The sequence below is a fragment of the Sceloporus occidentalis genome, unplaced genomic scaffold (genome assembly GCF_023333645.1).
Source record: "Sceloporus occidentalis isolate IW3139 unplaced genomic scaffold, rSceOcc1.0.p SCAF_2, whole genome shotgun sequence".
In the NCBI taxonomy this organism is placed as follows: Eukaryota; Metazoa; Chordata; class Lepidosauria; order Squamata; family Phrynosomatidae; genus Sceloporus; species Sceloporus occidentalis.
The window spans coordinates 128158023-128185823 of record NW_028316982.1 but is presented as its reverse complement, the minus strand read 5'-3'; the positions used below and the strand labels follow the sequence as shown (position 1 = coordinate 128185823).

The 27801-nt window shown below is 41.1% G+C and overlaps 1 protein-coding gene across 5 annotated transcripts in view; it reads right to left on the bottom strand.

Annotated features, from left to right (window-relative positions):
• LOC149319015 (negative elongation factor A-like) overlaps positions 1-27801 on the bottom strand; it is a 49373-nt gene extending 21572 nt beyond the window's left edge. For 3 of the 5 annotated variants that reach the window (XR_016280118.1, XM_089510931.1, XM_089510929.1), the window contains exons 1-6: positions 27325-27673; positions 18493-18664; positions 11767-11928; positions 10164-10253; positions 4797-4927; positions 1723-1792 (exon numbers count right to left, since the gene is read on the bottom strand). Coding sequence is in view for 4 of the 5 variants with exons in the window: in XM_089510931.1 (XP_089367057.1) it covers positions 1723-1792; positions 4797-4927; positions 10164-10253; positions 11767-11928; positions 18493-18664; positions 27325-27579 (880 nt within the window). In the remaining variant the exon portion in view is untranslated. Of the gene's footprint in view, positions 1-1722; positions 1793-4796; positions 4928-10163; positions 10254-11766; positions 11929-18492; positions 18665-27324 lie in introns of all 5 variants that reach the window. The other 2 variants (XM_089510933.1, XM_089510930.1) reach the window with 2 other exon arrangements.

Sequence of the window (27801 nt, the reverse complement as noted above, 5' to 3'; positions counted from 1 at the left end):
TGATTTGAGATTTGGTCTACACGCTTTCCTCTGGTATAACAAAGTAAGAGAAAACAGAGATTTTGAACATCACTTCATAAGAAGATCTTTATTGTTGATATGGAACAACGTAAAACCTCTGTTTTACAGACAAATGCCTAAATGGGTGTATCCTCAGGAAGCAGTTCAACAAAGGTCCAAAATCTGTAATAGGACCTGGCTTAGATATTCTGATATTGTTTTCAGGGGAAATGATAGAATGATCTCCTTAAAAAAAAGGGAACAATTGGAATTTGAGAATATTATAATAGATTGGTTTAGTTACTTTCAAATAGCAGAAAGATTTAAATCAGATTGTGTTAATTTTGGAATTACCATGGAATCTAATGAATTGGATAAGATTATAGAAAATAAAGAGAAAGGACATCTTTCAAGACATTATAGAATTCTGAAAGGTAGAGATCTTGAAGATGAAATAGTAAAGAACTGCATGGTGAAATGGTCGCAAGATTTAGGAAAAGATATAGACTTGGAATTATGGGAAAGGTCATGGAGAGTGACTAGAAAATTTACTTTATGTCAAAACTTTAAGGAGAACTATATTAAGATGATGTATCAATGGCATATGACTCCTGTTAAATTGAATAGGATATATAAAACTGTGAAGAAAACATGTTGGAAATGTGATAAGCATGAAGGTGATTATCTCCATTTATGGTGGTCCTGCATCAAAGCCAGGGAATATTGGAGATCTATACGATTATTGATGATTAATTTTTTACAATTAGATATCCCACTTGACCCTCGACTGTTTTTGTTAAATATGACTGGAATTTTGGAAAACAAAAAGGCAAAGGAAGCCTCACGTTTAATTTTGTATATGATCACCATGGCCAGAATTTTGTATGCCCAGTTTTGGAGAAACCCGCAAACCCCAACAGATGAGGTATGGTTGGTCAAAATCAGGGAGGCTAAAAGTCTAGATATACTTACCGCCAACCTGAGAAATAAAAATGTTGATATGGTTAAAGAAGAATGGAATTGTCTAAATATATATGATGGAATGAAAGCAGTGTAATTAGGGAGTTAGACGAAATATAGCATATATATAATAATTAATATTCAATGAAGAGATTAAAATACAGGATCTTTTTCCTTTTCTCTGGCTTAAATGATTGAATGGATATAACTGAAAGGAAAATATATTTTTATAATTTTATATGAATTTTCCCCTTTACTCTTATTTCCTTTTCCCCATACAAATACTGTAAAGGATATATGTACTAATACAGTTTTTTTTTTTTCTTGGTAGTATTTGCTATAAACTAAAAAAGAGGGATACCAATTGGCTTCCTGGAAGCAATGGAAGTGTTCAGCTTTAGAGATTTACTGATAATATGTATAATATGTATGCGTATATGTACAAAATGTCTATTTGTAAAATGCTTGTTAGTTTGTTATTATGTGTCATTATTTGTTATTCGTGTTTTAATTAAATAAAAAAAGTGGAAAAATGTATTCATCTTAGTTGCATCAAGTGTACAACTACTGCAATCCAATCATTTCTGCTATTCTGAGATCATGGACAATTTTAGTAATTGTTCACTCTGCCAAGTTTATGACAAGAAAGTACAGCCAATTCGCCCCTCATTGTGACATATAAAAAGTAAAGTATATGGTTTTTGTTTCAAGTTTAATTTTTTCATTAATTAGAAATGATTTAAGTTCTTAATATATACCAACCAATGGTCTTTCTTCTTCTTTTCGCCTCCCGGCCAGCACCAATCATTTCCAACTCTGAGATGGCTAGTAACTACAAATAAATGAAGAGAATACTTAGCTTCATATTTATGAAAGATTACATCACCACAATATTTGATGCCCAAATTGCACCATTTGTTTTATGCAAAGAATCTGGTCATCTCAAATTAGCTGCAACTTTGAAGGTGCAGAAGTGGCTCTCACCAAAAACCAATTTAACTTCATAGGACTGCAGCCTTAACTGTAAAAACTAATCATAATGTCACTCTCCAAATGCATTCCCATTCATGTGGTGGTGTTTCTGCTCTTCACTGCTCCACATGAGTTCACTGCCTTAGTCACATCTTTTGCTAGTATTGGTGGTTGGAAAATTCTTGCAAGGCTTAGGTATAGGGCATCACTTCTGTGACTTAGAGTGGTGTCATTTGGGGACTGACTGAATGACTGGAGGCTTTAGAGCACATGGCAATTGGGGAGAAGTGGTGGCAAAACAGAGCTTTCTAATTTGGGATCCTGTTTTAGCTTTGTGAGCTTTGCCAGGACTTGGCTGGCAAGTTGGATTTGCACTGCTGTTTCTACTTTCTTTTGTTGGACATGCTGAGAGAATAGGTAGCAGAAGAAACAATGTCTGGGGGAGATAATACTTGAAGCTGTATGAAGAATGCACATCTCTGGGGAAGGAGGAGGAGGAGTACCTGGGGGGGGGGGGTCAATTCTTGGAAACAGCCCTTTTGATTCCAATAGTTAAAACTCCCTTTCCCCATCCATGCTATTCTCCTGTCCAGAGCATGTGGCCTCTATAAACCCCCAACACACACATTGGCTACACCTCTGTCTGCTCCCAAACTCTTCCTCACAGGGAAGAATTTCTGCCTTTGCACCTAGTCATCTTAGGAAACTGCAACTGAGCAGCTAGCCAAAAAGTGGCCAAGAGGCCTCTTGCCCACACTGGCCTTTGCTGCACTGTCACTAGGATTTATATTACCTGGTGCAATAACTCATGGTGTCACTCCCCCCATTAACCTCCTCCCCTTCAGACCATACAAGATCTTTAGTAATGTTTGTTGTACTAATATTACATCTTAATAATTCCATATATCACTGAATATAACAGCAACAGTGACATAAATAAATAATAATAATAAAATATTTATATCCTGCCTCTCTGTCAATGACAATCAAGGCAATTTACAAATTACAACTACAGTCGGCCCTTCTTATACACAGATTTTTTATACACGGATTCAAGCATACACGATTTGAAAATGTTCCAAAAAAGTATAAATTTACCTTGATTTTCCATTTTGCTATGTCATTATATTTAATGGGACTTGAGCATACACGGATTTTGTTATACACGGGAGATCTTGGAACCAAACCCCAGCGTATAACAAGGGTCCACTGTACATATAATCCCATGTCCCAACATCCCACCTCCCCTAAAACATCAATTAAACAATTATAATTTAAAATCATACATTAAAATAAACAAATCCTAAACAACTTCATCCTCCTCCTAACTCCTATAGATCTGGAGGTTGCTGTCTCCCATTGACATAAGAGCCACCAGCTTCATGAGTGGAGTGGGACATATACCTATTTTACCTGGATGTTTCTCTTATTAGTATTGTTCAGCATAACCGAGCAATTTATCAGTTATCAGGAACAGTGTGTCTTGAATGTTGCATCAAAACCCTCTTGTCATGTCCAGCAAGATACCAAAGTTCGAAACTCAGGCTCAGTGTAAAAACTCAGAGATCTTTATTAACAAACTATAGAGCCAGTCTGATGAAATTTCTTGTCAGAAGTGACCAGCAACTGTTTACATCAGATATGCTGAACAATGCCACTGATAGGAGAAACATCCAAGCTGTGCTAAAATAGGTATATGTCCCATTATGACTATAATGGATGCCCATTATAGATATTAATAGAGATGTAACAGATGCTGCTAGAAAGAGACAGAGTGCTCAAGGAGCCTGACTCTTTGATGCCTGTGTTCACAGATGTTTGTTTAGAGATATATAGTTCATCAACCAAAAATATAATATACTTTATGGATAAACTACATGATTTGAGATGATAAAGATATTCTAAGTGAATAGTACTAAAAAGCCCAATAAAGTGAGTATGAGAGATAAAGATTCAATTCTTATGAGTGTAACATCTTACTTGTCACATAATGTAATAAAATATATGATCCCTTACATACACTGTGATGTAATGTGATGAACACAAGCATCAAACATTAACATGTCTGTGTTTCTCCCTAAGGGGAATGTATATGTTTGTATATTACTGCTTATAATAATCAGCCCAAAAGAATACCAAAGAGCCTGCTCATTATCCCATATAAGTATTCTGAGATTCCAACATTTAGGAATGCTTATGTGGAGTGTTGATGTTAACAATGTGTGGATTGCACCACCATCACAGACTGGCTGTCTAGGTAGCCAGAAGGGGAAAATGGGACCCCAGATAGAATCTAGATTAATTGATATGTGCTGAGGACCTTCAGTCGGAGCCATACCTGTTTCACCATACCCCCTAGAGGCATTTAGGGGGACAATTTTTTTTCCTGCGAGCAGGTGCAACCCTTCAATGTCTCCTAGTGGTTTAATGAAGTCCCCTCACCTTCCACACTTACCCACCCCTGCCTTAAGAGAAAGAAGATCTATACTGCGGAAGGCTAATCTACATATTTATCTTGTTAATAAGCTATAATAATGCAGTCAGAAATGACCTTATTTGCAACCCCATGTCCAGTTTTCTCTGCTAGTTCTTCCTTTCCCAATAAAATAAAATAAAATAAAATAAATAAGGGTAGGGACGCATAGCCAATCCTTTGCCATCAAAGAAGTGGTTCAATCAAGTGGTGCAAACTCCTGCTCCAAAGCTTCCATTTATAAGCAGTGCCAAACAGGCACCTAAGCAATATGACTAAAAGTTTGTCCAAATGTACACAGCATACTATTGATATCCATACACCTTTGGAGAGAGTTACATTCTCATCTTGGAATGAAGGTTTAAAACACGCTTTTTAAAAGTTTATATACCTTTACTCCTCTCTCTTTACGCAGAGGGGTTCTTGAGGGAGGAATTGGAGTTCTATTTCCAGCAGGACTAAACACACTTGGGGCTGTGGGATTCCTGAATGGAGCTTGCTTTGGTATTCCTTTGAGTGGAGCTGAAAAACCAAACACATATTAATGAGGAAAATGCATATCACTGAAATCAATGATAATATCACAGCTTATCAAAGAATATCAAAATGCTGAATAATATCAAAATATCTCAAACAGCACTGACTAAATATTTTGTTGTATTTATTATGTCCATTATTTACAGGATCAGAAGCCACAGACACTATGTTTAAAGCCGTGACTAAAATATTAGAACCAAATCGTTCATCTAAAGGATTTAAAAACAAAAACCTTTTATTTACATTGTTTTTCCACTATTGTTTTTGCTTATTAGCAAAAACTACTTTTTCACAAGGATGTGTACATTGATTGTCCTCTAGCAACTGTTAAATGCAGTTATTACAGTCTGCCTGTTTTTATTTTAAAAAAGTATTCTTTTGGTGGCTCAGAAAGATTCAGAGGAAGAAAATTTCAGACATTTTGTGCAAAAATAGAATTTTTTTTCTATTTAATATTTCCTTCGAAAAACAATTTCCCCTGAAAGTATCAGAATAAGGAACACTATTTTTTACCGCATCAATGGCAAAAGGGGGAGGAAATATGCTATTTCATCTCTATTTTATTCTGCTAATAAAAGTAATATAGACACTGTCAATTCCATTAGAAGAGATCCAGCAGAGTGTAGCTCTTTGAAGCTGGTGGGGAGCACAGCACCTTACAGACAACATGAGGTAGTTGCCACTCACAATGTACTGTATTTTCCGGTGTATAAGACGACTGGGCGTATAAGATGACCCCCAACTTTTCCAGTTAAAATATAGAGTTTGGGATATACTTGCCGATAAGACCACCCCTCTTCCAATGCACATCAAATAAAAAATTTAAAAACATCACTGCATTTACCCCAACTCGTTCTCTAATCTTGGCTTGCTTGCTTGCTTGCCTGCTTGCTTATCTCTCTTATCTATCTATCTATCTATCTATCTATCTATCTATCTATCTATCTATTTCTCTCTCTCTCCCTCCCTCCCTCCCTCTCTCTCTCTCTCTCTCTATATATATATATATATATATATATCATCTATCTATCTACTTATCTCTATCTATCTATCTCTATCTATTTCTCTCTCTCTCTCTCTCTCTCTCTAACTATCTCTCTGTCTTTCTCCGCCCCCCTCTCTCTCTATCTATTTCTCTCTCTCTCTCTCTCCCTCTCCCTCCCTCTCTCTCTATTTCTCTTTCTCTCTCTCTTATCTCTCTATCTGTCTCCCTCCCTCCCCCCTCTCTCTATTTTTCTCTCTCTCTCTCATCTATCTATCTATCTATCTATCTATCTATCTATCTATCTATCTATCTATCTCCCCCTCTCTCTCTGTGTGTGTATCTCCCTCTCTCTCTCATCTATCTATCTCTCTATCTAACTATCTATCTACCTCTCTCTATCTCCCTCCCCCCTCTCTCTCTATTTCTCCCTCTATCTGTTTCTCTCTCTGTCTCATCCATCTATCTACCTATCTATCTCCCTCCCTCCCTCTCTCTTTCTCTCTCTCTCTCTCTCTATTTCTCTCTCCCTCTCTCATCTATCTATCTATCTATCTATCTATCTATCTATCTATCTATCTAGTAATAATAGTAATAAAAATTTATTCGGTCATTGACCAGTATAAAAACAAATCACACAAGCAACATATCAATATAACAATAACAAATTAAAATATAAACTGATAGTAGACTGTACATGTACGGTATCAAACAGTTCTTTCTACACGGTAATAAAATGGCCATTTGACAGCTGAGGGCGCAGTTTACAAACAATATAACAGAATTTAGCCACCTTAAGGGATACTGTAGGATCATTGTTGTCCAATAGGAGGCGTAAATAAAAGGAGTCAGGTTTGCCTGGGAATTTACACAGTAGTGGACTAATCAGTTGGTGACGAATGTCTCTATAGAATTGACAATAAAGGAAAACATGCTCATTGGTTTCAACAGTGCCCGAGCCACATGGGCAAAAACGGATTTCAAAAGGTGTTTTTTTAAATCTACCTTCCAACATGGCTGTGGGCAACACATTGAAACGTGCCAGAGTTAGAGCCCTTCTGAACTTCGGGAGAGTAACATGGAACAGATATGGAGCTGGGGAGGGGACCAAAACTTGAGCACTGAACATGACATATTTTGAAAGGGAAGTTGAGTCCATATATCTTTCTGCTTCTAGGATTTTTTTTTAAATAGTAGATTTGGCTCTATCAGTGTCAAGCTTTAAAATTTCATTTTTATTGAGACCAAGCTCATTTAATTTCTTAAGGAGGGAAATTTCCCAAGAGGATTTAAAGGAATCCAGGAAAATTAAATTTGTCAGACCTCCAGAAGTTTTATGCAATTTTTGCCAATAGGTGAGTATACTAATCCACAGACTAGATTCTATTTTAATAGTCCCAGCCTCCCTTCTGAGAACAGCGTTCGGAACACAATGGGCAACCTGAAAGATTCTCCTAAGGAACTTAGTTTGCACACGTTCAATTACATTTATGTTACTATATGGTCCCAATTGGGGTCCGTATAGCAATTGAGGGCGAACCTTGGCATTAAACAGTTTAATTGCGGCTGGAATGAACTGAGCACCTTTAGTGAAAAAAAATCTTAAAATAGCCGTTATAGTTCTTTGGGCATTACTAATGACGAGTTCTGAATGGGCTGTTCTCCTACCAGAGGTATGAAATACAATCCCGAGATATTTGAAAGTCTTAACCTGCTCTATATGTTGTCTATCAAGTCTCCATTGTCTCAATTTGGGGCGGTGAGCAAAGGTAAGAATCTTAGTCTTGGAGGAGTTAATTGTTAATTTCTCCTCTTTACAAAACAAAGCAAGAGAATTTAGGGCTCTTTTAAGTCCGATGGGAGATAATGAAAGGATAACGACATCATCCGCATAGAGCAATGAGTTTAAATGCTTATTAGCCAGCTTTGGAGGATGAAAAGAAAGATTGTTCAAGGCAGAAACAAGGGAATTAATATAAAAATTAAATAAAGTGGGGGCTAGGACACATTCTTGCCTTATACCCGTCTTGACAGGAATCTATCTATCTATCTATCTATCTATCTATCTATCTATCTATCTATCTATCTATCTCCCTCCCTCCCTCCCTCCCTCTCTCTCTATTTCTCTCTCTCTCTATCTATTTTTCTCTCTCTCTCATCTATCTATTTATCTCTGTGTGTGTGTGTGTGTGTGTGTGTCTACCTCTCTCTCTCTATCTCTCCCCCTCTCTATCTCCCTCTCTCTCTCTCTCTCTTTCATTTTTCATTTTTATTTTCCTCAGGCCTTTGCTGAGGCCTGCAAAGCCTGCCTTGCATGCAGGCAGTGCCCTGGCCTACTATAGGCCAAGTTTAGGGGGCCTGATGCCCACAAACACCGGCTTCCAAAGGGCTCCGCATCCGCAGGGCTTTGGAAGCTGGCAGCCAGGGAGGCACCCTCGCGCCGGCTTCCAAAGGGCTCCGCAGGGCTTTGGAAGCCGGCAGCCAGGGAGGCACCCTCGTGCCGGCTTCCAAAGAGCTCCGGAGCCCTTTGGAAGCTGGCAGGACAACCAGGTAAGTGCTCTTACCGGCGTACAAGACACCCCCCCAACTTTTGACCCCGTTTTAGAGGGTCAGAAAGTAGTCTTATACGCCGGACAATACGGTATTTCAAAATACAGACAGTAACATTTTCCCAAAGGATTTCCCAATGCTCTCTTGATTACAATTGACAGACATCCCACAAAGAAGTCATCAACAATGCCCCCCCCAAAAAAACATTCCTAAGCCATTACTATCTGGGCAAAGGGATGGGGATGATGCTACAAGACAACTGTTCTATATATGCAATTATAATGCTTCCCCACTGTTCTCTCTATACTAGCATATAAGAGCAACATGAACACACAGATTTAATTAAAAGGGAGGAAAGAACTGTGTCCTAGATATCAAAAAGTGTTTGTTTATATAAATCAGGGGTAAAAATAATGAGGCCTTCTAAGTCTTGACTGAAATTCCCAGTAGCCCTTGCCAGGATAGTCAGTTGCAGTGAGACATCATCTGAAGGGCCACATGATTATTATATATGTATGTATATATGATAATCTAATATTTTATATTTCACATATATACACACACATACATATATGTGAAGTATAAGGAGAAAAAAAATGCTGTTTTTGGTTTTTACTCATATTGTATGCAACCAGGTTATATAAAGGAATCTCTGTTTTGTATCTCTTACAAAAAGCTCCTCAAGACAGGGAAGGCAGTATCTAGACTGGGATGGGCAGCTTTCATCCCCAGTACTGGGTACAAGCTGCATCAGGCCTGAAACCAGAAAAAAATTGGCAGTCAAAACTGAGAGTGTTGAGAGGGTCACTTTTCAAGTTGGTTTTAGGTTTTCAAGGGGTGTTTCTGGCTTACAAGGGCTAACTTCATAAATGCAAAAACTGTTTCTAGGAGTGTCCAGAGGTGAAAAAAACAGTTTTGTTTTAAATGAGTCAGGAACAAACTCACTCATCCAAGTTTGAAAACATGCCCAGTCAAGGATGTCTTCCCAAACACAGCTCTCCTTCTGCTCCCTGTTCAGGAACTAAGCTTGAAAGTCTCTGGAAGCAGTTAGACATAACTAGGCTGTTAGCACTACCCCCAGTGACTCACAGAAGCCCCACCCCCTTAGATTATGTGCTCAGGGAGAGCACATGGTCAGGAGCAAACACACTCACTTAAGTTTGAAAACACACCCAGTCAAGGATGTCCTCTCAGACTCAGCTCTCCTTCTGCTTCCTGTGCAGGGATTGAGCTTGAAAGCCTCTGGCAGCAGTTATATAGACCTAGGCTGCTAGCCCTGCCTCCAGTGACTCACAGAAGCCCCACCCCTCAGACTCCTTGCTGTTTTTGCTGAAAGAGATGAAGAGAGTCATTCCCCTTCAAAATGATACAAAACTTAGGCCTGCTACAGACGGCCAAAATAAAGCTGCTTTGGGTCTCTTTGGAGGTATGGTATTTAAATGATGCATGGGTCCTAAGAGTCCAGAGGTCACGCCAAAGCCACACTCCATTCCTAAGCACTGGAGTGCAGCTTTGGTGCAGCTTCCGGATTCTTAGGGTGCATGCATCATTTAAACAGCATACATCCAAAGAGACCCAAAGCAGCTTTATTTTGGCAGTCTGTAACAGGCCTTAGTTATAGTTTCCGAATATATAAGTAGAATTAGTTATAGTTTCCGAATATATAAGTAGAGAGAAAAAACGTCCTACTTGTTGTATCGATTTTTTTCACTAGCCCCCTTCCCTTGGCATGGAAAGGCACTCCAGCTGTCTTCTTGAGCTGCTGTGCAGTTTCAGTAGCTAAAAGATATATATAAAACAATATTAAGCTTAAAGGATTCATAGTCATTCTTAGTGTTTGTAGCACAATTGAAACATGACCTACTGATCCAAAGGAATATGCACACTTTACATTTTAAAGCACCATAAAGCATGTATAAGTTGATCTCATGTATAAATTGAGGGCAAGTTTTGGGGCAAATTATGGATTTTGATGTGACTCACAAATAAGGGTAAAATCTAGGGGCATGGAGCAAAGGATGTAAAGAACAAAGCAAGAGGAAACGATGCCAAGGAAGTTCAAACATAATTGCTTGTGCTCAACCTACCGGTTGGATAGATAAGGAGACAACTACATTAAATGTATGTGATGTGTGTGAGAGAAGACCAGGCATGGACAGGGCTAAAAAAAGGCACACATGTCAAAAAGGATGCAAAGGCAAAGCAAATATAACTTTAATATGCTAACTCTGTCAAAGTTTTAACCCAGAAAAGCTGACAAACATAAACAAATATCTTACTCAGATATTTCAAAGTTTGATTCCTTTCAGCACTCATTTGAGGGGAAGTTCCAAATAGCCACTGCTAACGCTATTTTCCTACCCAGACATACAAAAGTGCTAGAAGCGGTGTCATGGCGGAGAGAGTAGAGGGGGATCAGTGCTTTTATTTTGCTTCCCCCAGGAAAGATTAAGCTCTCGCATTCTGCCGCCCTACTCAGAGAAAGGGATGGCTCTTTTGTTGATAAGAGTACTTATAGTACCTATATTGACCCATGGATGTAAATCAAGGTTTTGGGGGTTGTTTTTAACTAACCATTCTTGAGGTATTAATGAGTATATACAGTATGCTGACATTATTATGAGCCATTAGTCTTCAACATTCTTGTATCTTCAATAGTAGGGAAAAAAAGTTTCAACATGTGCAGCTTACCATCTACCAAAGTTGCCCTCTTTTCTATTTCTACAGAAAGTGAAAGTGCCTATTCTCCAACATGTCTGGGCTATTCCTATTTCTCCTCCTCCTTTCTACTTTTTCTTCCTTTTAGGCCAGGTCCCAATCCACCGGCTGAACATACTGAATATTTTTTAAAATAACCATGGCGGGGTACAGACCGCCGCTTTGCAGCGGTCTGGCACCGCCGCCAGAAGGTCCGCGGGGGAGCCGGAGCCTTCAAACGGCCCGACTCCCGCGCGGACCGAAAAAAGAAGCTCCAAAATGGAGCTTCTTTTTGCGTCGCGTTTGCGACGTAGCGAGGCGCCAGGGGCGCGCTCGCTACGTCAGCAGCGGCGCGACGCGTCTGGACGCTGTGCGTCCGATGCGTAAAGATGGCGGCGCCCATGTAGAAGGGGCGCCGCCATCTTGTACGGACGGAGTCCGTACTAGACCATGGGGCGTCTAAAAGAGACGCCCCTTTTTTAAAATGGGACGTCCGGAGGACGTCCCAAAGGGCTGTTTAGAAAGCCCCCATGCCTCGTTACAAAACATCCCTATGTTTTTTTAATCAGTTCATCTACACTGGCCCAATACTTACATTTCTGCAAGAGTTCTGCTCGGAGAGTGGCACTTTTTGGTTTCCGTTTGAGCTGGAAATGTTTCACTGGAGGTGTAAGTGGGCCAGCCAATGTGGTCAAGGCATTTTTATTTAAGTATTGGCATTCCAATGGCAACATGGCTGATGTTTCGCATTCACTCACTATATAAAATGGAAGACAGATAGGATAGAAGTTCCCCTTGCCACTAGAATTAAGAAATATTTTAATGACTTGGCTAAACTAAACATTTCTTAAAGATGCTAAACACAACAGCAAAATAATTACTATCTAAAATATCAAGTTATTTTACTTTTTAATTTCACTGTTTTACCCTTGAGAAAAAAACACCTATCCCCAATACTTGAGAGCTTGAGAAGTAAATTCTTTACAGATAGCACAGCTTTCCACAATGTGTTCTTCCCCCAAACAAATAGGCACTCAGAAAGCGAAACTTTCCAGTGGCAAACAGAGCTGAAATTAAAGAGATAAATTGAGGGCATAGAAATGAGATATCAGCAAATTTCAGAATGAATGTCTGTTTTCATTCAAGAGTCTTCCTGTTAGGCCAGTGGTTCTCAACTTGTGAGTCGTGACCCCTTTGGGGGTCACAGAGGTTGCCTAAGACCATCAGAAAATTGCTCCTCTATCCATCTCCTGCCACAGTTTTATAGTTGGGTGTCACCACAACATGAGGAACTGTATCAAAATGTTGCGGCATTAAGAAGGTTGAGAACCACTGTGTTAGGCTATCTAGCTCTAACTCTCTCAGCTGTTCCTATCTATAACATGTGAACTACTTACATGCAAAAAACCAACTCATATAACCTAGGAGTTAGGTTGTACAGTGGGCCCTTCCCTTACATGGGGGATCCGTTCCAGACCCCCCCCCCACGTAAAGGGATTTCCACATATGCTCAAGCCCCATGTATGCTGAAGCCTGTGGCGCAGCGTGGGCACCATTACCCCTTCCGGGGCGCACCAATCCTTCTTCCGGCGTGGATTTTAGCGTATGCTGAAAGCCGTGTAAATCGTGCCCGCATATAACGCGAGCGCACTGTATTTGTTGGTAACTGAGACAAAAAATCTGATAATATTCTGAAGTAAAATGAAAAACATTTCAGGGTCTCATACTGATATTCCAATATCACTTTACTTCAACAAAAAGACTTCAAAGGGAGGACCTGAAATTATTTAACTATCTTCCAGCAAGTTTGATTCTGTTTGACATGAACTCAGTCAAGAGCTGAGATGTCAGAGTCCCTCACAGGGCTTGCTCTGCCATTTTAAAATTAGGCTGCTTAACTATGTTGGAGCCATATTGGGAGCTTAGGTATAAAGGAAGGCAGGTAGTTAGATGTGGGTATTTGCTATGTGTGGAATAATAATAATAATAATAATAATAATAATATTCCGCTTAATCATTTGGAATCCAAGCGGATTACAACAATAAAAGAGGATACAGTTAAAATTCTAAAACCCCTATCCCTCCCCCCCCCCAGTATAAAAACATAGTAATACTAAAAAGAGATTAAACCAGACAGATATTAAAACAGTAGTATAAAATCACAGTTAAAATCAATGGAAGATCTGGAAAAAAAATGTATAGTGGGGACCAGATAGGATGGAAAAAGGGATGGAGAAAGGGGGAGAGAAGTGGAGGGGGGGGCAGGAAAATAGAGGTGGACCTAGTCTGGAAAGGCCTGCCAGAAGAGATCCATCTTAATAGCCTTCTTAAAGGTTTCCAAGGTGGTAATCTGATGGATCTCATCCGGCAGATCGTTCCAGAGTCTAGGAGCAACTGCTGAAAAAGGAGCGCTGGGTCACTGCCGAAAGTCTAGTCCTCTTTGGTTGAAGCAGATTCTTCCCAGCAGAACGAAGAGTGCAGGGAGGATGATATGGGAGAAGGCGTTCCCGCAAGAAGTTAGGACCCAAGTCATGTAGGACTTTAAAGGTTAAAACCAACACTTTGTATCTTGCCCGGAAACTAACAGGCAGGCAGTGAAGGGATTTTAAAACTGGTGTAATGTGGGCAAATCTAGATGTGCCAGTAACCAGCCTGGCTGCCATATTCTGTATCAGTTGAAGTTTCCGAATTTGACACAGGGGTAGCCCCATGTACAGCGCATTACAAAAGTCGAGCTGAGAGGTTATCAGTTTAAATAGTGTCCAGTTCATTAAGGGAATGGAATGTAAAAGGAGTGGGCAGGCAAATCTGGAGAGGGTATAGAAGTGAAACAGCTTGTCAACTTAGATTTTGTAAAGGATGTGCTACTTTGCTCATGTTTTTCAATAAATTCTTTATGGTTTTTATCCATGAATCATGTTCATTGAGTTAGATAGAGAATGAGGTATCTCTTCCACAAAAGGCAGAACTTGTTTCATTTTTATGAGTTACATTACATAACTATGATTTTACATTTCATGACTGCTAGACCGCAATTTAGGAAAGTCATAGAATCAGAGAGTTGGAAGAGACTGCAAGGGCTATCCAGTCCAACCCCCTGCCATGCAGGAAATATCAAAGCATCCCCGACAGATGGCCATCCAGCCTCTGTTTAAAATTAATTTTAATTAATTTGAATAGGGAGAAATGTTAGATATTACACTTGGGCATTAAAATCAACTGCACAGATATAGGATGGGTGACACCTGGTTTGACAACAGTACATGTGAAAGAGATCTAGGAGTCTTAGTAGCCCATAAGTTGAATCATATAATCATAGAGTTGGAAGAGACCTCAAGGACCATAAAGTCCAAGCCCCTGCCATGCAGGAATACACAATAAAAAAACCCCTGACATGAACATGATCCAACAGTGTGATGCAGCAGCTAAAAAAGCCAATGAGATTTTATGCTGCATCAATGGAACTACTGTGTCTAATTCAAGCGAAGTAATAGTACCATTCTATTCTGCTTTAGTCAGGCCTCAACCGAACTACTGTGTCCAGTTTCAGACGCCACAATTCAAAAAGAATGTTGACAAGCTGGAGAGTGTACAGAGAAGGGCAACCAATATGGTAAAAGGTCTGGAAACCATGCCATATGAGGAACAACTTAGGGAGCTGCATATGTTTAGCCTACAGAAGTCAAGGTTAAGAAGTGATATGATAGCCCTGTTTAAATATTTGAAGGGATGTCATACTGAAGATGGAACAAGCTTATTTTCTGCTGCTCCAGAGAATAGGACCTGATGGAGTGGAACATTTTGGCTGATGAAGGAGAGGTGGGCAGGGAAACTGTGAAGTTTGCTAACCAGAGGGAAGGCTTGACAACTAAGTAACGAGCTAAGCGGGGCCACATTGCACTGCTACATGGAAAAGGCATCTGAGATGGAGAGAGAAAGGAGTCTATGGCTGGTGCTATGTCTTCAATGCAACAACGAGAAACAAGAAAACAAGAAACAAGACACTGGAAAAAAGATGCTACTAGTGGGTGGAGCAACAAGCAAGACGAGTGGCAGTGGGAAGATGGCTGCAACAACAGCACTGCCACAACCAGAGGGATGATGCAGGATGAGGACCTGGTGATCACCAACGAGAATTGAGGAAGCGATGTGGAGCTAGTGGGAAATGGTGAATGCCTACTTTAAAAAGCACTGAAAAGCAAGATAAAGAATGTTGAGGTGCTGTTTGATTTCCAACAAATTTCGGGACAGTTAAAATCCCCGTGTTGAATTTCATTTTGTTACCTTTGCTCCAACTTTCTAGTCTATTCAGGTCGTTCTGAATTTTGATTCTGTCCTCATTAGCTATTCGTCCTAATTTGGTGTCATCTGCAAATTTGATAAGTATGCCCCCAATTCTGTGATCCAAGTCATTGATAAAGATGTTGAATAGCACTGGGCCCAGGGCAGACCCCTGTGGGACCGGGCGAGTCACTTCTCTCCAGGATGAAAAAAAAAGCCATTGTTGAGCACCCTTTGGGTTCGGCCAGTCAACCAATTACAAATCCATGTAACAGTTACTTTATCTAACCCACATTTCACTAGCTTGTTTGCAAGAATGTCATGGGGAACCCTGTCAAAGGCATTACTGAAATCAAGATATACTATATCCACAGCATTCCCTTCATCTAACAAGCTGGTAATTTTATCAAAAAAAGAGATTAGATTTGTCTGGCATGACTTGTTTCTCTGAAGCCCATGTTGACTTTTTGTGATTATGGAATTGGCTTCTAAATGTTCACGGACTCTCTGTTTAATGATCTGCTCTAGAATCTTTCCTGGTATTGATGTCAGACTAGCTGGACGATAATTGTTGGGATCCTCTTTTCCCTCCTTTTTGAAGATGGGGATAACATTTGCCCTCCTCCAGTCTGCTAGGACTTCTCCTGTTCTCCAGGAGTTCTCAAAGATTATTGCCAATGGCTCCGATATTACATTTGCCAGTTCTTTTAATACCCTTGGATGTAGTTCATCTGGTCCTGGAGACTTATATTTGTTTAGATTACCCAGGTATTCCTGTACTGTCTCTTTACTTATACTATGTTATGCAGTGGTTCCAGTCTTTCCTGGAGGGGTGAACACAGAAGGTGGTGTTGAGGGATTCCTGTTTGACTCCTTGGCTGCTCTCCTGTGGGGTCCCACAGGGTTCTGTTCTGTCTCCATGTTACTTATCTACATGAAACTGCTGGGAGAGGCCATCTAGAGTTTTGGTGTGCGATGTCACTAGTATGCAGATGACACCCAACTCTATCTCTCCTTTCCATCTGACTCCAAGGGTACTGTCTCTCTACTGAACCAATGTCTGCTGTCAGGGCAAACAAATTGAAACTTAATCCAGGAAAGACAGAGGTGCTCCTGGTCAGTCATTAGGCAGATCAAGGAATAGGGACGTTGCCTATGCTGGATGCGGTTACGCTCCCCCTGAAATCCAGGCTCGCAGCTTGGGGGTGCTTCTGGACTCAGCTCTGAGCCTGGGTGCTCAGGTTTCAGCAGTGGCCAGGGGTACATTTGCACAGCTGAAAGTCGAATACATGGGTATTAGAACAAATCAAGGCTGTACTCTCTCTAGAAGCCAAGCTGATTAAACTGAGACTGTTGTACTTTGGACATAGTAAATCATGAGAAGACACGATTTACAGTCGGCCCTTCTTATACACGGATTTTTTATACACGGATTCAAGCATACACGGTTTGAAAATGTTCCAAAAAAGTATAAATTTACCTTGATTTTCCATTTTTTATAAGGGACACCATTTTGCTATGTCATTATATTTAATGGGACTTGAGCATACACGGATTTTGTTATACACGGGGGATCTTGGAACCAAACCCCAGCGTATAACAAGGGTCCACTGTATTAGAAAAGACATTCATACGAGGAAAGGTAGAAGACAGAAAGAAAAGAGGAAGGCTACATTGAAGGCACACCACTGAGTCTATGGCGATAAAATGCACCTTGCCTAACTCCCTTTCCAACTGGAAATCATTCAGGCGGGTTACAAACCGCCAAAAAATACGTATGGAATACGTATTAGGGTTAGGAAGGGGCGGTGCTTCCGCACCCCCCTAACCCTAGTACGTATTCCATACGTACAACATGGCAGCGCCCGTTCCACATGGGGGCCGCCATGTTTACGTATCGAACGCTGTGCGTCCGCACGTGTCGCGGCGTCTATGATGTCGCGAGTCCGCCCCTGGCGCCTCGCGACGTCATAGAGGCGCCGCTTAAGGAAGCTCCATTTTGGAGCTTCTTTTTCGGTCCATGCGGAAGCCGCGCGGTGTGGCTGCTACGGCTCCTGCACGGAGCAAGCGGCGGCGGCGGCAGACCGCCTCAAAGCAGCGGTTTATAACCCGCCTCAGTTTCTCCACATTGTGTCCTGACAATAGCCTCTTGTCCTGAGTATAAATTAAATGTCAAATCTTGTGGTACATCCACTTCTTTAAGAGCTAGACATAGTTTTTCATGACCTACACAATCAAAGGCTTTGCTATAATCTACAAAGCACGGGATACAAATTAAATTAAAATAAGTGCTCATTGCTTCTAAAATGTTGATTGGCTGGGGTCATATGGAGGGACTTTGGTTATTTAGGGCATTCTTTCTATATTTAGTGTATTTTTTTTAAAAAATAACAACACATACTAACTTCTTTTAATCAATATACTTCTTTAAATAAATAATGTGCCAAACTCAGCACAATGGTGGCTATGGAGAGTGGAAGGCAAGATAAGAGCCCCTAAACATGGACCATCAGCATTGTGATTACCCTAGCATCCTAGAATAGTATCATGCAGCATGCTGGGACATATGGCACATGTCCTCTGAGAATTTTTTCTCTTACATCCATCCATTCTGCTCAAGTCATTGCACTACTGTCCCCTCCAAACTGTTTGGGAATGGAAACACCATTGTATAGTACAGTTATTATTAACAAATGAAAAGTTTTCCTTATACAGTAACCTTTTTAATCTTTCAGTGACAGTTTTCAAAAGCAAGAAATACAATACTGTGAGACACAGTGCCATTTGAGGTAAGGGGGAAAAAACTGCTCTGAAAGTTATTGCTAAAGGACAACATATAATTTAACATTTTAGCATATACAGACCAAAAAACAAAGTATTTAATCAAATACACTCACTAATTCAGTGCAGAATATGCAAAGACTGTCTCCAAGTTTCAGGTTTTGTACACCCACCAACCCTACTCTGAAAAAAAAAAGAGGCAAAAAACTAAGGACTCAACTTGCTATTTACAAAGGAATTTACATAGAAAAAAGCTTACCTTTTTCTCGTAATTCTCCTAAAATATCCTGAACATTAGGATTCTGCTCTTCCAGCTCAAGGTTAAGGGACCCAATTTCTGGAAATGATTTTAAAATATCAGCCACCATTAATACCCAAGGGTCTGGATCCAACGTAGCAAGCTGAATAATTTCAGTCAGTGCACCTTTCATCTAATAAGAAAGTAAGAAAGAAAATCAAGAGTGGAATGTTCAAAGTAAGTTATACCTGGTTTCTGAAAAAAAAAAATACTAAATAGATCTAGCCCATAGACCTGAAATGCATGACATGCACAAAGTGGGTTCATAAGGAGAGAAAGAACTGGAGCACACAGCTGCTTCCACATTACATCACCCATTTAGCCTTGCTCCTAATATCCACACATTGAAAAGGAACCATGCCTCTATACGATCAGTGCTCAAAACAACACTTAGGTTTTCAAGCAATCATTTTATTGTAATACTATAAATAGCTTTCTAACAGAGCCATAATTTGTAAAAACATGTTCTGAAAGGTGCCAATATATGAAGTTGCTTTATACAGGCATCTCCTTCGTTTTGACAGCTTGTTTTTGGATGTTCCACCTTTTTGACAGATCTATATTACAGCCACTGGTCTGCTATTTTGATCAATTAGTTTTTGGGCACAGTACAAGGTGTTGTTTATCACCTTTAAAGCTCTAAATGGCTTGGGTCCAGCTTAATAAAATATTATTATTATTACTTGTGGGAACTCCTCTCTCCAAACTCAGGCTGAATCCAGAGAAAACAGAGGTACTTGCCATAGGATCCTTAGGCACAGGGAAGGAAATTTGTCAACCACTCCTTGTCACACTTCCTCTGAAGGACAAAATTCGCAATCTGAGAGTACTTCTGGATCTGTCTCTACATTTGTCATCTCAAGTAGATGCGACGGCGAGAAGTGCTTGGTATCAACTTCAGTTGATACGCCAACTGCGACCCTACCTCGACCGAAAGAACCTTGAAGCTGTAGTGCATGCTCTGGTAATCTCTCGTCTTGATTTCTGTAATGCGCTCTACGTGGGGCTACCCTTGTATCACGTTCGGAAGCTCCAATTAGTGCAAAATGCAGCAGCCAGGTTGGTCACTGGATCCTCAAGATCTGACCACATAACACCTATTCTGAAAGATTACACTGGCTGTCAATTAGCTTCCAGGCACAATACAAGCTGTTGGTTATTACCTTTAAAGCCCTACATGGCTTGGGCCCGAGTTACTTACGGGAATGCATCTCCCTATACAATCCGTACTGCACTCTTAGAACAAATGGGAAGAAATGGTTAGAGGTACCAGCATCTAAATATGTTTCTGCTTCCCAAAAAGCATTTAGTATAGCTGCGCCTAGACTATGGAGTGGACTTCCAGAGCAGATTCACCTTGCCACATCCCTGGAAACATTCAGGAAGGCGTCCATACCCACCTGACCTTTTATGAATTAGACTGTTCTGTATGGAACGAGAGCATGACCCCATGATTATTGATTTCATGATTGTTGATTTTATGCTTTTAATTCTGGTTTTTAACTTGTGTGGTAATAATATTGTAATGCTGTAATTGTATTTTTAAACTCTGCTGTGATCCCACCTCGATCCAATCGGGAGAGGCGGGAAGATATAATAATAACAATAATAAATTTATTTGTTATTATTATTATATAATCTACCCTGCACACTCAGATCCTCTGGGAAGTATCTACTGCAGCCACAGAAGCCCAGGTTGGCTGCAGTTTCCCAGAGGACCTTCCCATCCGTTGCTCCAAAAGGGTGGAATGACCCACTGAAGGAGATCCATCATATTACTACCCTTGACGCCTACAAGAAGGCTGTCAAGGCGGATCACTTCCGGCGGGCTTTCCCAGACTGACCTCCTTTTGAAGGTAGGAAGCTTTTATGTAACAGCACATATGAAATGCAATAATCTGTATAGTGATTTTAACGATATTGAAAATGTATTTATTTATTTTTTATTTATGGTATTTATACCCCGCCCTTCAGCCCTAAAGGCATACAATTATACAAGAGTGGCATACAATTATTATTTTAATTAGAAGATAATCTTTATAGTACATTTTCTATATGGCTTATCAGTGTACTTACCATATATACTTGCCTATCTCTAAAAATAAGCCAAAAAGACAAAACAATTGGGTCATAGAACAAATCAAGCCTGAATGCTCTCCGGAAGCCAAGATTGAGGCTGCCATACTTTGGCCACATCATGAGAAGGCATGGCTCATTAGAAAAGACAATGATGCTGAGGAAGGTAGAGGGAAATAGAAAGAGAGGAAGGCAGCATGCCAGATGGATAGACTCAATCAGAGAGACCATAGGCCTAAGTCTACAGGACCTGAGCAAAAATGCAGAGAATAGGGGAGCTTGGAGATGTCTCATTCACAGGGTCGCTATGGATCAAAGTCGATGCAAAGGCAGCTAACAACAACAAATTGGTGTGGGTGAGTTCAGACGCATGTGTCTGTGATGACAGCAGAAGTTCAAGAGTGGTGAAGTCTAGATATAGGATTAAACAAATAAAGCCTTGCACAGGAATCAAGGCTTTATTTGCTTGCCTTCATCATTGAGGCGTCCTGCTCCTCTCCTGTCATCAAAGCATTCGCGGAGCAGCCGTTTCTCCAATAATGGAAGTTTCCACTGGCTGCTCCGCAAATGCTTTGATGATGGGAGAGGAGCAGGACGCCTCAATGACAACTAAATCACAGGAGTCTAGCATGATTGGCTATCACACTTGTGCACTCTGGGAATGATTTAGCCACGTTTTAGCAACGGTAAGCCTCCATGTGATCATCGCCTACAAGGTCCCCACATTTGGTGCCATAGCAGTGGGACAGGTAGAAGTCCTTACATTTGGTGACAATAAAGGGGGAAATGGAGGACTCTCACAATTGGTGGCAGAGTGTGGTAAGTGGAAGTTTCCACAATAGCTAACACCCCCGAGGACAGGATCACGATTCAAAATGACCTTAATACATTGTAGAGCTGGGTCAAAACTAACAAAATAAATTCCAGCAGTGATAAACAAAAAACACTACATTTAGACAGGAATAACAGGTAACACCGATATAGAATGGAGGACACATGGCTCAGCAGTACAACATGTGAAAAGGACCTTGGGTTTATTGTTGATCATAAGCTGAACATGAGCCAGCAGTATGATGCTCCAGAAAGAAGGCAAATTCTACTTTAGCCTGCATTAAAACAAAGCATAGCTTCTGACACACTCATATAGTCTGCCCTTCATATTCACAGATTTTTTTATTCGTGGATTCTAGCATCCACAGCTTGAAAGTATTTCAAAAACATATAAATTCCAAAAAGCAAACCTTGATTTTGCCATTTTATATTAGGGATACTATTTTACTATGCCATTGTATTTAATGGGACTTGTATCCATGAATTTGGTATCCAAAGGGGGTCCTGGAACCAAACTCCAGCAGGTAACAAGAGCCCACTGTATATGTTATAATAACCTTACAGTAAGTATAGACGCCAAGGACCATTGTTTGGTTAAATTATAAAAGTAGGTTTTGTCCAAAAAATATTGTTACAGACATCTACTCACAAGGCATTCTATAGATTACATTGAAGGAATTGGTTCACTCAGTTAATAAAAACAAGCAGTCGGCTATCAGATGAAAACAAAAGAATTGAGTAAAGAAGGTATTATTTGCTATTGGTTCCTACATAGACAACTAACTGAAAAATTATGTAAAATTAGAATGTAATAAGATCAATAAGACAGAATATGAGACTCTTCTGTAAGAGGGGTACAAGCATATCATTAAAAACTATAAAAATGATAGCAGAATAAGAACAAGAATAGAACAAGAACAACATGAATAAGTGGGCTCAGGATATAGGACATGTAATACAACTGGAACACTGGGGAAAAGACTGCAACAAAAATTTGAATTTTACAAGAAGCAACTATTTAAAAGAAAATTATTATAAATTGTTTTATAGGTGGCACTTAACACCAGTGAAAATTGGCAAAATGTATAAAAATATGAATGACAAATGTAATGAAAAAGGCACATTCTTTCAAATGTGGTGGCAATGCAAACCAGTTTTTGAAACAAATACATATTAAGACAGAGATGCTGAAAACTGATTTCCCAATAAGACCAGAAATGTATTCCAAACCGCGCGCCCCGTGTAAGGGAAAAAGTGCGTATGCTTACGCCCCATTGAAAATAATGGCCCATGAGTCCATGGTGCGGCGCGGCACATGCACTGCAAGCACACCATTGTTCTCCCCTGCACAGCTTCCACATAGGCTGGAAGCCGCGTACGGCGTGGGCGCACTGTACATGATAGCCATATAGAATGAAGACACTTGAAAATTTTGCTATTCATGATAACAGCGGACAGGGTGATTTATGCTCAAAACTGGAAAAACACAGAAATACCTTCAGAAGGATGGCTCTTGAAATTGTATGATAAACTAAATGGGGAAAAAAACCATTAAAACAATGTAAGGAAGACTGGAAGTGTATCACACCTAACCAGTGAGGGACATTAGTAATAGCAAGAATTGGAGGATGGTAAGTGATGGAACAAGGGATGAACAAAACTAGAATAGGATGTACCGTAAGTGTAAACTTGCAAAACCTTTGAATCATAATTAATTTGAAGATAGCATGAATTCTATAGGAGAAATAAAGTGTAAAGGAAACCATATAATAGGATTTAAGAGGTAGAGAATGAAATCAAATATGGCCTTTGAGGTCTCTTCCAACTCTATGATTCTATGTGGGATTGGAAGGACATTAAGTACAGTACAGTATTCATGTAGAAACTAACACTGAAAGGGGAAAGAAGTCAGTATTGTTCTGTTTTTCTTCATTGCTATGTCAAGGAAAACATACTGATTTAATTATTTTAATGTTTTATAAAGCTTTTTAAAATCATGCAAGCCTGGTTGAGAGGTGGGGGGTTGGTTTAGATTATTTTAACCTTGTATGTTTTAAATTTTATATGTATTTTTTAAAAAAACTTTTTACTGTTTTAATTAGATTGTTTTAATTGTTTTTAAAGTGTTGTTTTAATGTGAGATATATATATATATATATATATATATATATATATACATACATACATATATATACACACACACACAGTGCGCCAGTGCTATAGGCGGGCGCCCCATACGTGGCTTCCAGCTTATGCAGAAGCCGCGCGATGGGAGAATGCATGGTGCACACGCACTCTCCCGTGCCCCATTCAACTGAATGGGACTTGAACTTACGCGCTATTCAGCTTACGCAAGGGGATCCAGAACAGATCCCCGCATAAGCCAAAGGCGCACTGAATATATATATGTGATATGTATGTATGTATGTATGTTGTGAGCCGCCTTGGGTTCCAACTTGGGAGAAAGCTGGGATAAAATAAATAAATAAATAAATAAAAATGGAAAAATGGGGCAGGGGAAGAATTTATTTATTTATTTTAAGAAGATGCATAGTTTCTAAGTGAAGGGTAGTAATTGCCCCACTATATTCTGCACTGGTCAGGACTCATATGGAATACTGCATTCATTTCTGGGTGTCTCATTTTATGAAAGATATAGACAAGTTGGAACAGGTTAGGACAAGGCCAATGATCATGCTAAGAGACATAAGACCAAAACATATGAAGAAAGACTGAAGGAGCTGGGCTTCAGCTTGGTGAACAGAAAACTGAGGGGTGACAAGATTTCATTCTTTAAATACCTTAAATGGTGTCACAGAGAGGAGGGGGCAGTGCTGTTGTGTTTCTTTCCTTGTTGCTGTTCTTTGCTGCCCGAGAGGATAGTGTTAGTACACCCTGCATACTCCATGCCATATTTAAGGTCTCCATGTTTTCATATTTAGAGCCAGGCATGTTCTTAAGTGATCACGATGACCTTTGGAACCCCAGATGAATCACCCATGGAAAGGTTATAGAGACCCAAAGACCTCTGGGAGGATCCAGGTAACAACAGGACAAAGGCTTAACAAGTGTAGATCACTCGTTTCTCCCCTCAGGCACTATGCATATTCTCTTGCATGAAGAGATAAAAAGAGGTCTCACTGCACCAAAGGCAGTAAGCTATTGCTTCCTAATGACCCCTGCAAGAGTCCCAACCAACTTCTTTATCCATCCACTGTAGGAATATTCCAATTTTATCATTGTTTTTTGAAACTCTGAAGTTAAAGCCATCAAGTGGTCCAGAATCCCACTGCTGATTTCTGGTAAGACCATCAGGTCTTTGTTACATTGCAAGACAGCACCTAACACCCCTGTGGCTAGGATCTCAGCTATAAATATTAGTCCCAAAACCTAGCCTCTCTGGACACAGTTGCCCACACTTTGTGCTCCGTGTATTAACTGTGTTGTCCTCAGACCCAAGACTGAGCGACATCCCGCCTTCCATGGTCTATTCTTCAGGATAGGTAAATATTAGCCCTCAATGAATGTCTTAAAGCAGTGATGGACTGGATGAGGAAAAACAGACTGAAACTGATCCCAGAGAAGACAGAGGTACTCGTTGTCAGGCCCACTAACCCAGGTATAAGGATAGGTCAACTGGTCCTAGATGGGGTCATGCTCCCCCTAAAGGACTGTGTTCGCCGTTTGGGAGTACTCCTAGACTCGTCACTTCAGATGTCAGATCAGATAAATGTGCAAGTGAGGAGTGCTTGCTATCGTCAGCTGTGTCCTTTCCATACATGCACTGGTAACCTCCCGACTCGATTTCTGCAATGCATTCTAGATGGGGCTATCCTTGTGCCTTGTCCGGAAACTTCAATTAGTCCAAAATATGGCAGCCAGAGTGGTCACCGTGACAGCTAGAGGTGACCACATTACTCCCATCTTAAAATCTCTCCAGTGGCTGCCTATTAGTTTCTGGGTACAGTACAAGGTGTTGGTTATCACCTTTAAAGCCCTACATGGCTTGGGCCCAACCTATTTGTGGGATCGCCTTGCTTCTAACTGGCTTGATTATTGACTATTGTAATTCTTTCATAATTATTAATTTTTTGATTTTTTAATGATATTGTAGTATGGACGGGGCGGGGAGGGAAATAATGAGATGTATTTTAACTGTATGTTGTATTTTATACTGTGTTTTACTTGATGTTGTAAGCTGCCTTGATCCTGTGGGAGAGGCGGCATATAAATAAAATTTATTATTATTATTATTATTATCATTATTGTCCTCTCTACTCCCCTCAAACTCTGCAACCAATTTCCATATCTCCATTTCAGTTAGTTCAGTATGGTGTGTCGGTCTGAATGGCTATCCTGTGTTTGACTGCATTGTTGCGTATTTCTAAACAAAAACCTTCTTAATTCACAGGAATTTGGGGTTTTCCTCAGTTAGCAGCAGTACACACAGGTGGAAATGATCTTCAAGTTATTCATATTATTATTACTATTATTATTATTATTATTAACCTTTATTTACACAGCGCTGTACATACAGTCTTTTTAATTAGACGGTTCCCTGCCCTCAGGCTTACAATCTAAAAAGACACCACACAAAAGGAGAAGGGAGTGGTGGTGGGGGAAGGAGATGAGGTTCAGCAGTTCCTCTACCTCCAAGGCCTGGACCAAGGCAGATGGACTGGAGGGAGGGCTTGGCTCTAGTAAGCTTTCTTGAGCTAAACCAATTCCCCAGCTTTTAAAGTGAAGCTGATACAGTTAGTGGGACATCCCTGCCCCCCCCCCTTTTCTGGGTAACAGCAGAACCAGCTTAAGTTACAAGAAGGAACTTCTTGATAGTAAGAGTAGTTGGACAATAGCTGGTGGGGTCTTCTTCTCAGGATGTCTTTAAAGCGAGACTGGACAGTTTTCCTGCTGGGGATGCTTTAGCTGGAGATCCTGCGTAGAGCAGTGGCTTGGAGCCTTGGATGCAATGGCACATGAAGCCCCCTTCCAATTCTATGAAGGGTGCCAGTAAACTGTGGTGAATAGGAGCCTTTTTATATAGGCAGACAATCCTATGAATGTGCTTATGCTGGTGTACAGCACTTAACATACTCCAATGCTGTTCCCCCACTACCCCCAGAGAGACAACATACCAGGGGAAAGCTCTCTAGCCTAGCCCCTCTCCCTTGCATGATATTTACCTTCTGTGCATAAGGAACCCTCTCTCTTTCATGGAGCAACAGTACAATATATCCTTTCCTACCTTGAACCTGAAATACCACAGGCCTTGTGGGTATTGCCACTCAGTTACACTGTGTGTTAATAGACACAGCACTACACACAGCAGGCATAGGATGCTCTCACTCACTCACTCACCAAAAGCCACAGGGAAAGGCAAATGTTTCCTGGTCATCAATTTACAGCAGCCCTGAGTGATTGGTCCAGACTTGCAGCAGCATGGCAGCACTCTTCAGGGGTCTGGAAAGCATGCCTTATGAGGAGAGGCTGAGGGAGCTGGGGCTGTTTAGCCCAGAGAAGAGAGGGCGAAGAGGTGACATGATAGCCCTGTTTAAGTATTTGAGGAGGGAGCAAGCTTGTTTTCTGCTGCTCCAGAGACTAGGACCCCATGGAGCAATGGATGCAAGCTGCAGGGAAAGAGATTCCAGCTCAACAGGAGGAGGAGGAGGAGGCACTTCCTGACAGTGGGCAATGGAAACTGGTGGAGCCTTCCTCCTTGGGGGGCTTTGTCTGGCTCAAGGCTATGGAATTCTGGGAGTTGGAGTTTGTTCTGGGGCCCGGGGCGGCCAACTCCCAGAATCCCCTAGCCTTGAGCCAGAGAGAGTTAAAGCGGTACCAGACCGGGTTATTTCCCCAGAGCCTTCCCCGCTCTCTCCGCGGACCCACCTCGTCCACTGCGCGGCGGGGCAGGTGCAGCATCCCGAGCAGGAGCTTGAGCTTGACGGGGGAGGAGAGGCCGTGGAAGCAGAGGCGGATGTTGTCTATGACCGAAGCCGTGAGGAGCGAGGCGATGCTGGGGGGCGCCCACAGCTCGTCGGTGGAGCCCAGCTTGTTGTGGAGCCAGAGGCCGGTGTCGCTCTCCCGCATCGACGCCATCTTGGAGCGCAGCAGCGGGGGGAAGGGAGGGCTCTCGGCGGGCATTTTATGAAGACGCCTAGAGAAGGGAGGTGGGGACAAGGCCCCGGCCCCGTTCCCTCCGCGACCGCGACGCAAGAGGGGCGAGGGAGGGAAGGAGGGAGGGAGGGAGGGAGGCCGCGCAAAATGGCCGCGCCCTCGGCGGCGCAGAGGCGCTTCCGGCGCCCAAAATGGCGGCTCGCCTTTTCCGTACACGAAGATGGCGCCGGCTGTTCGGCCAAGGCGCTG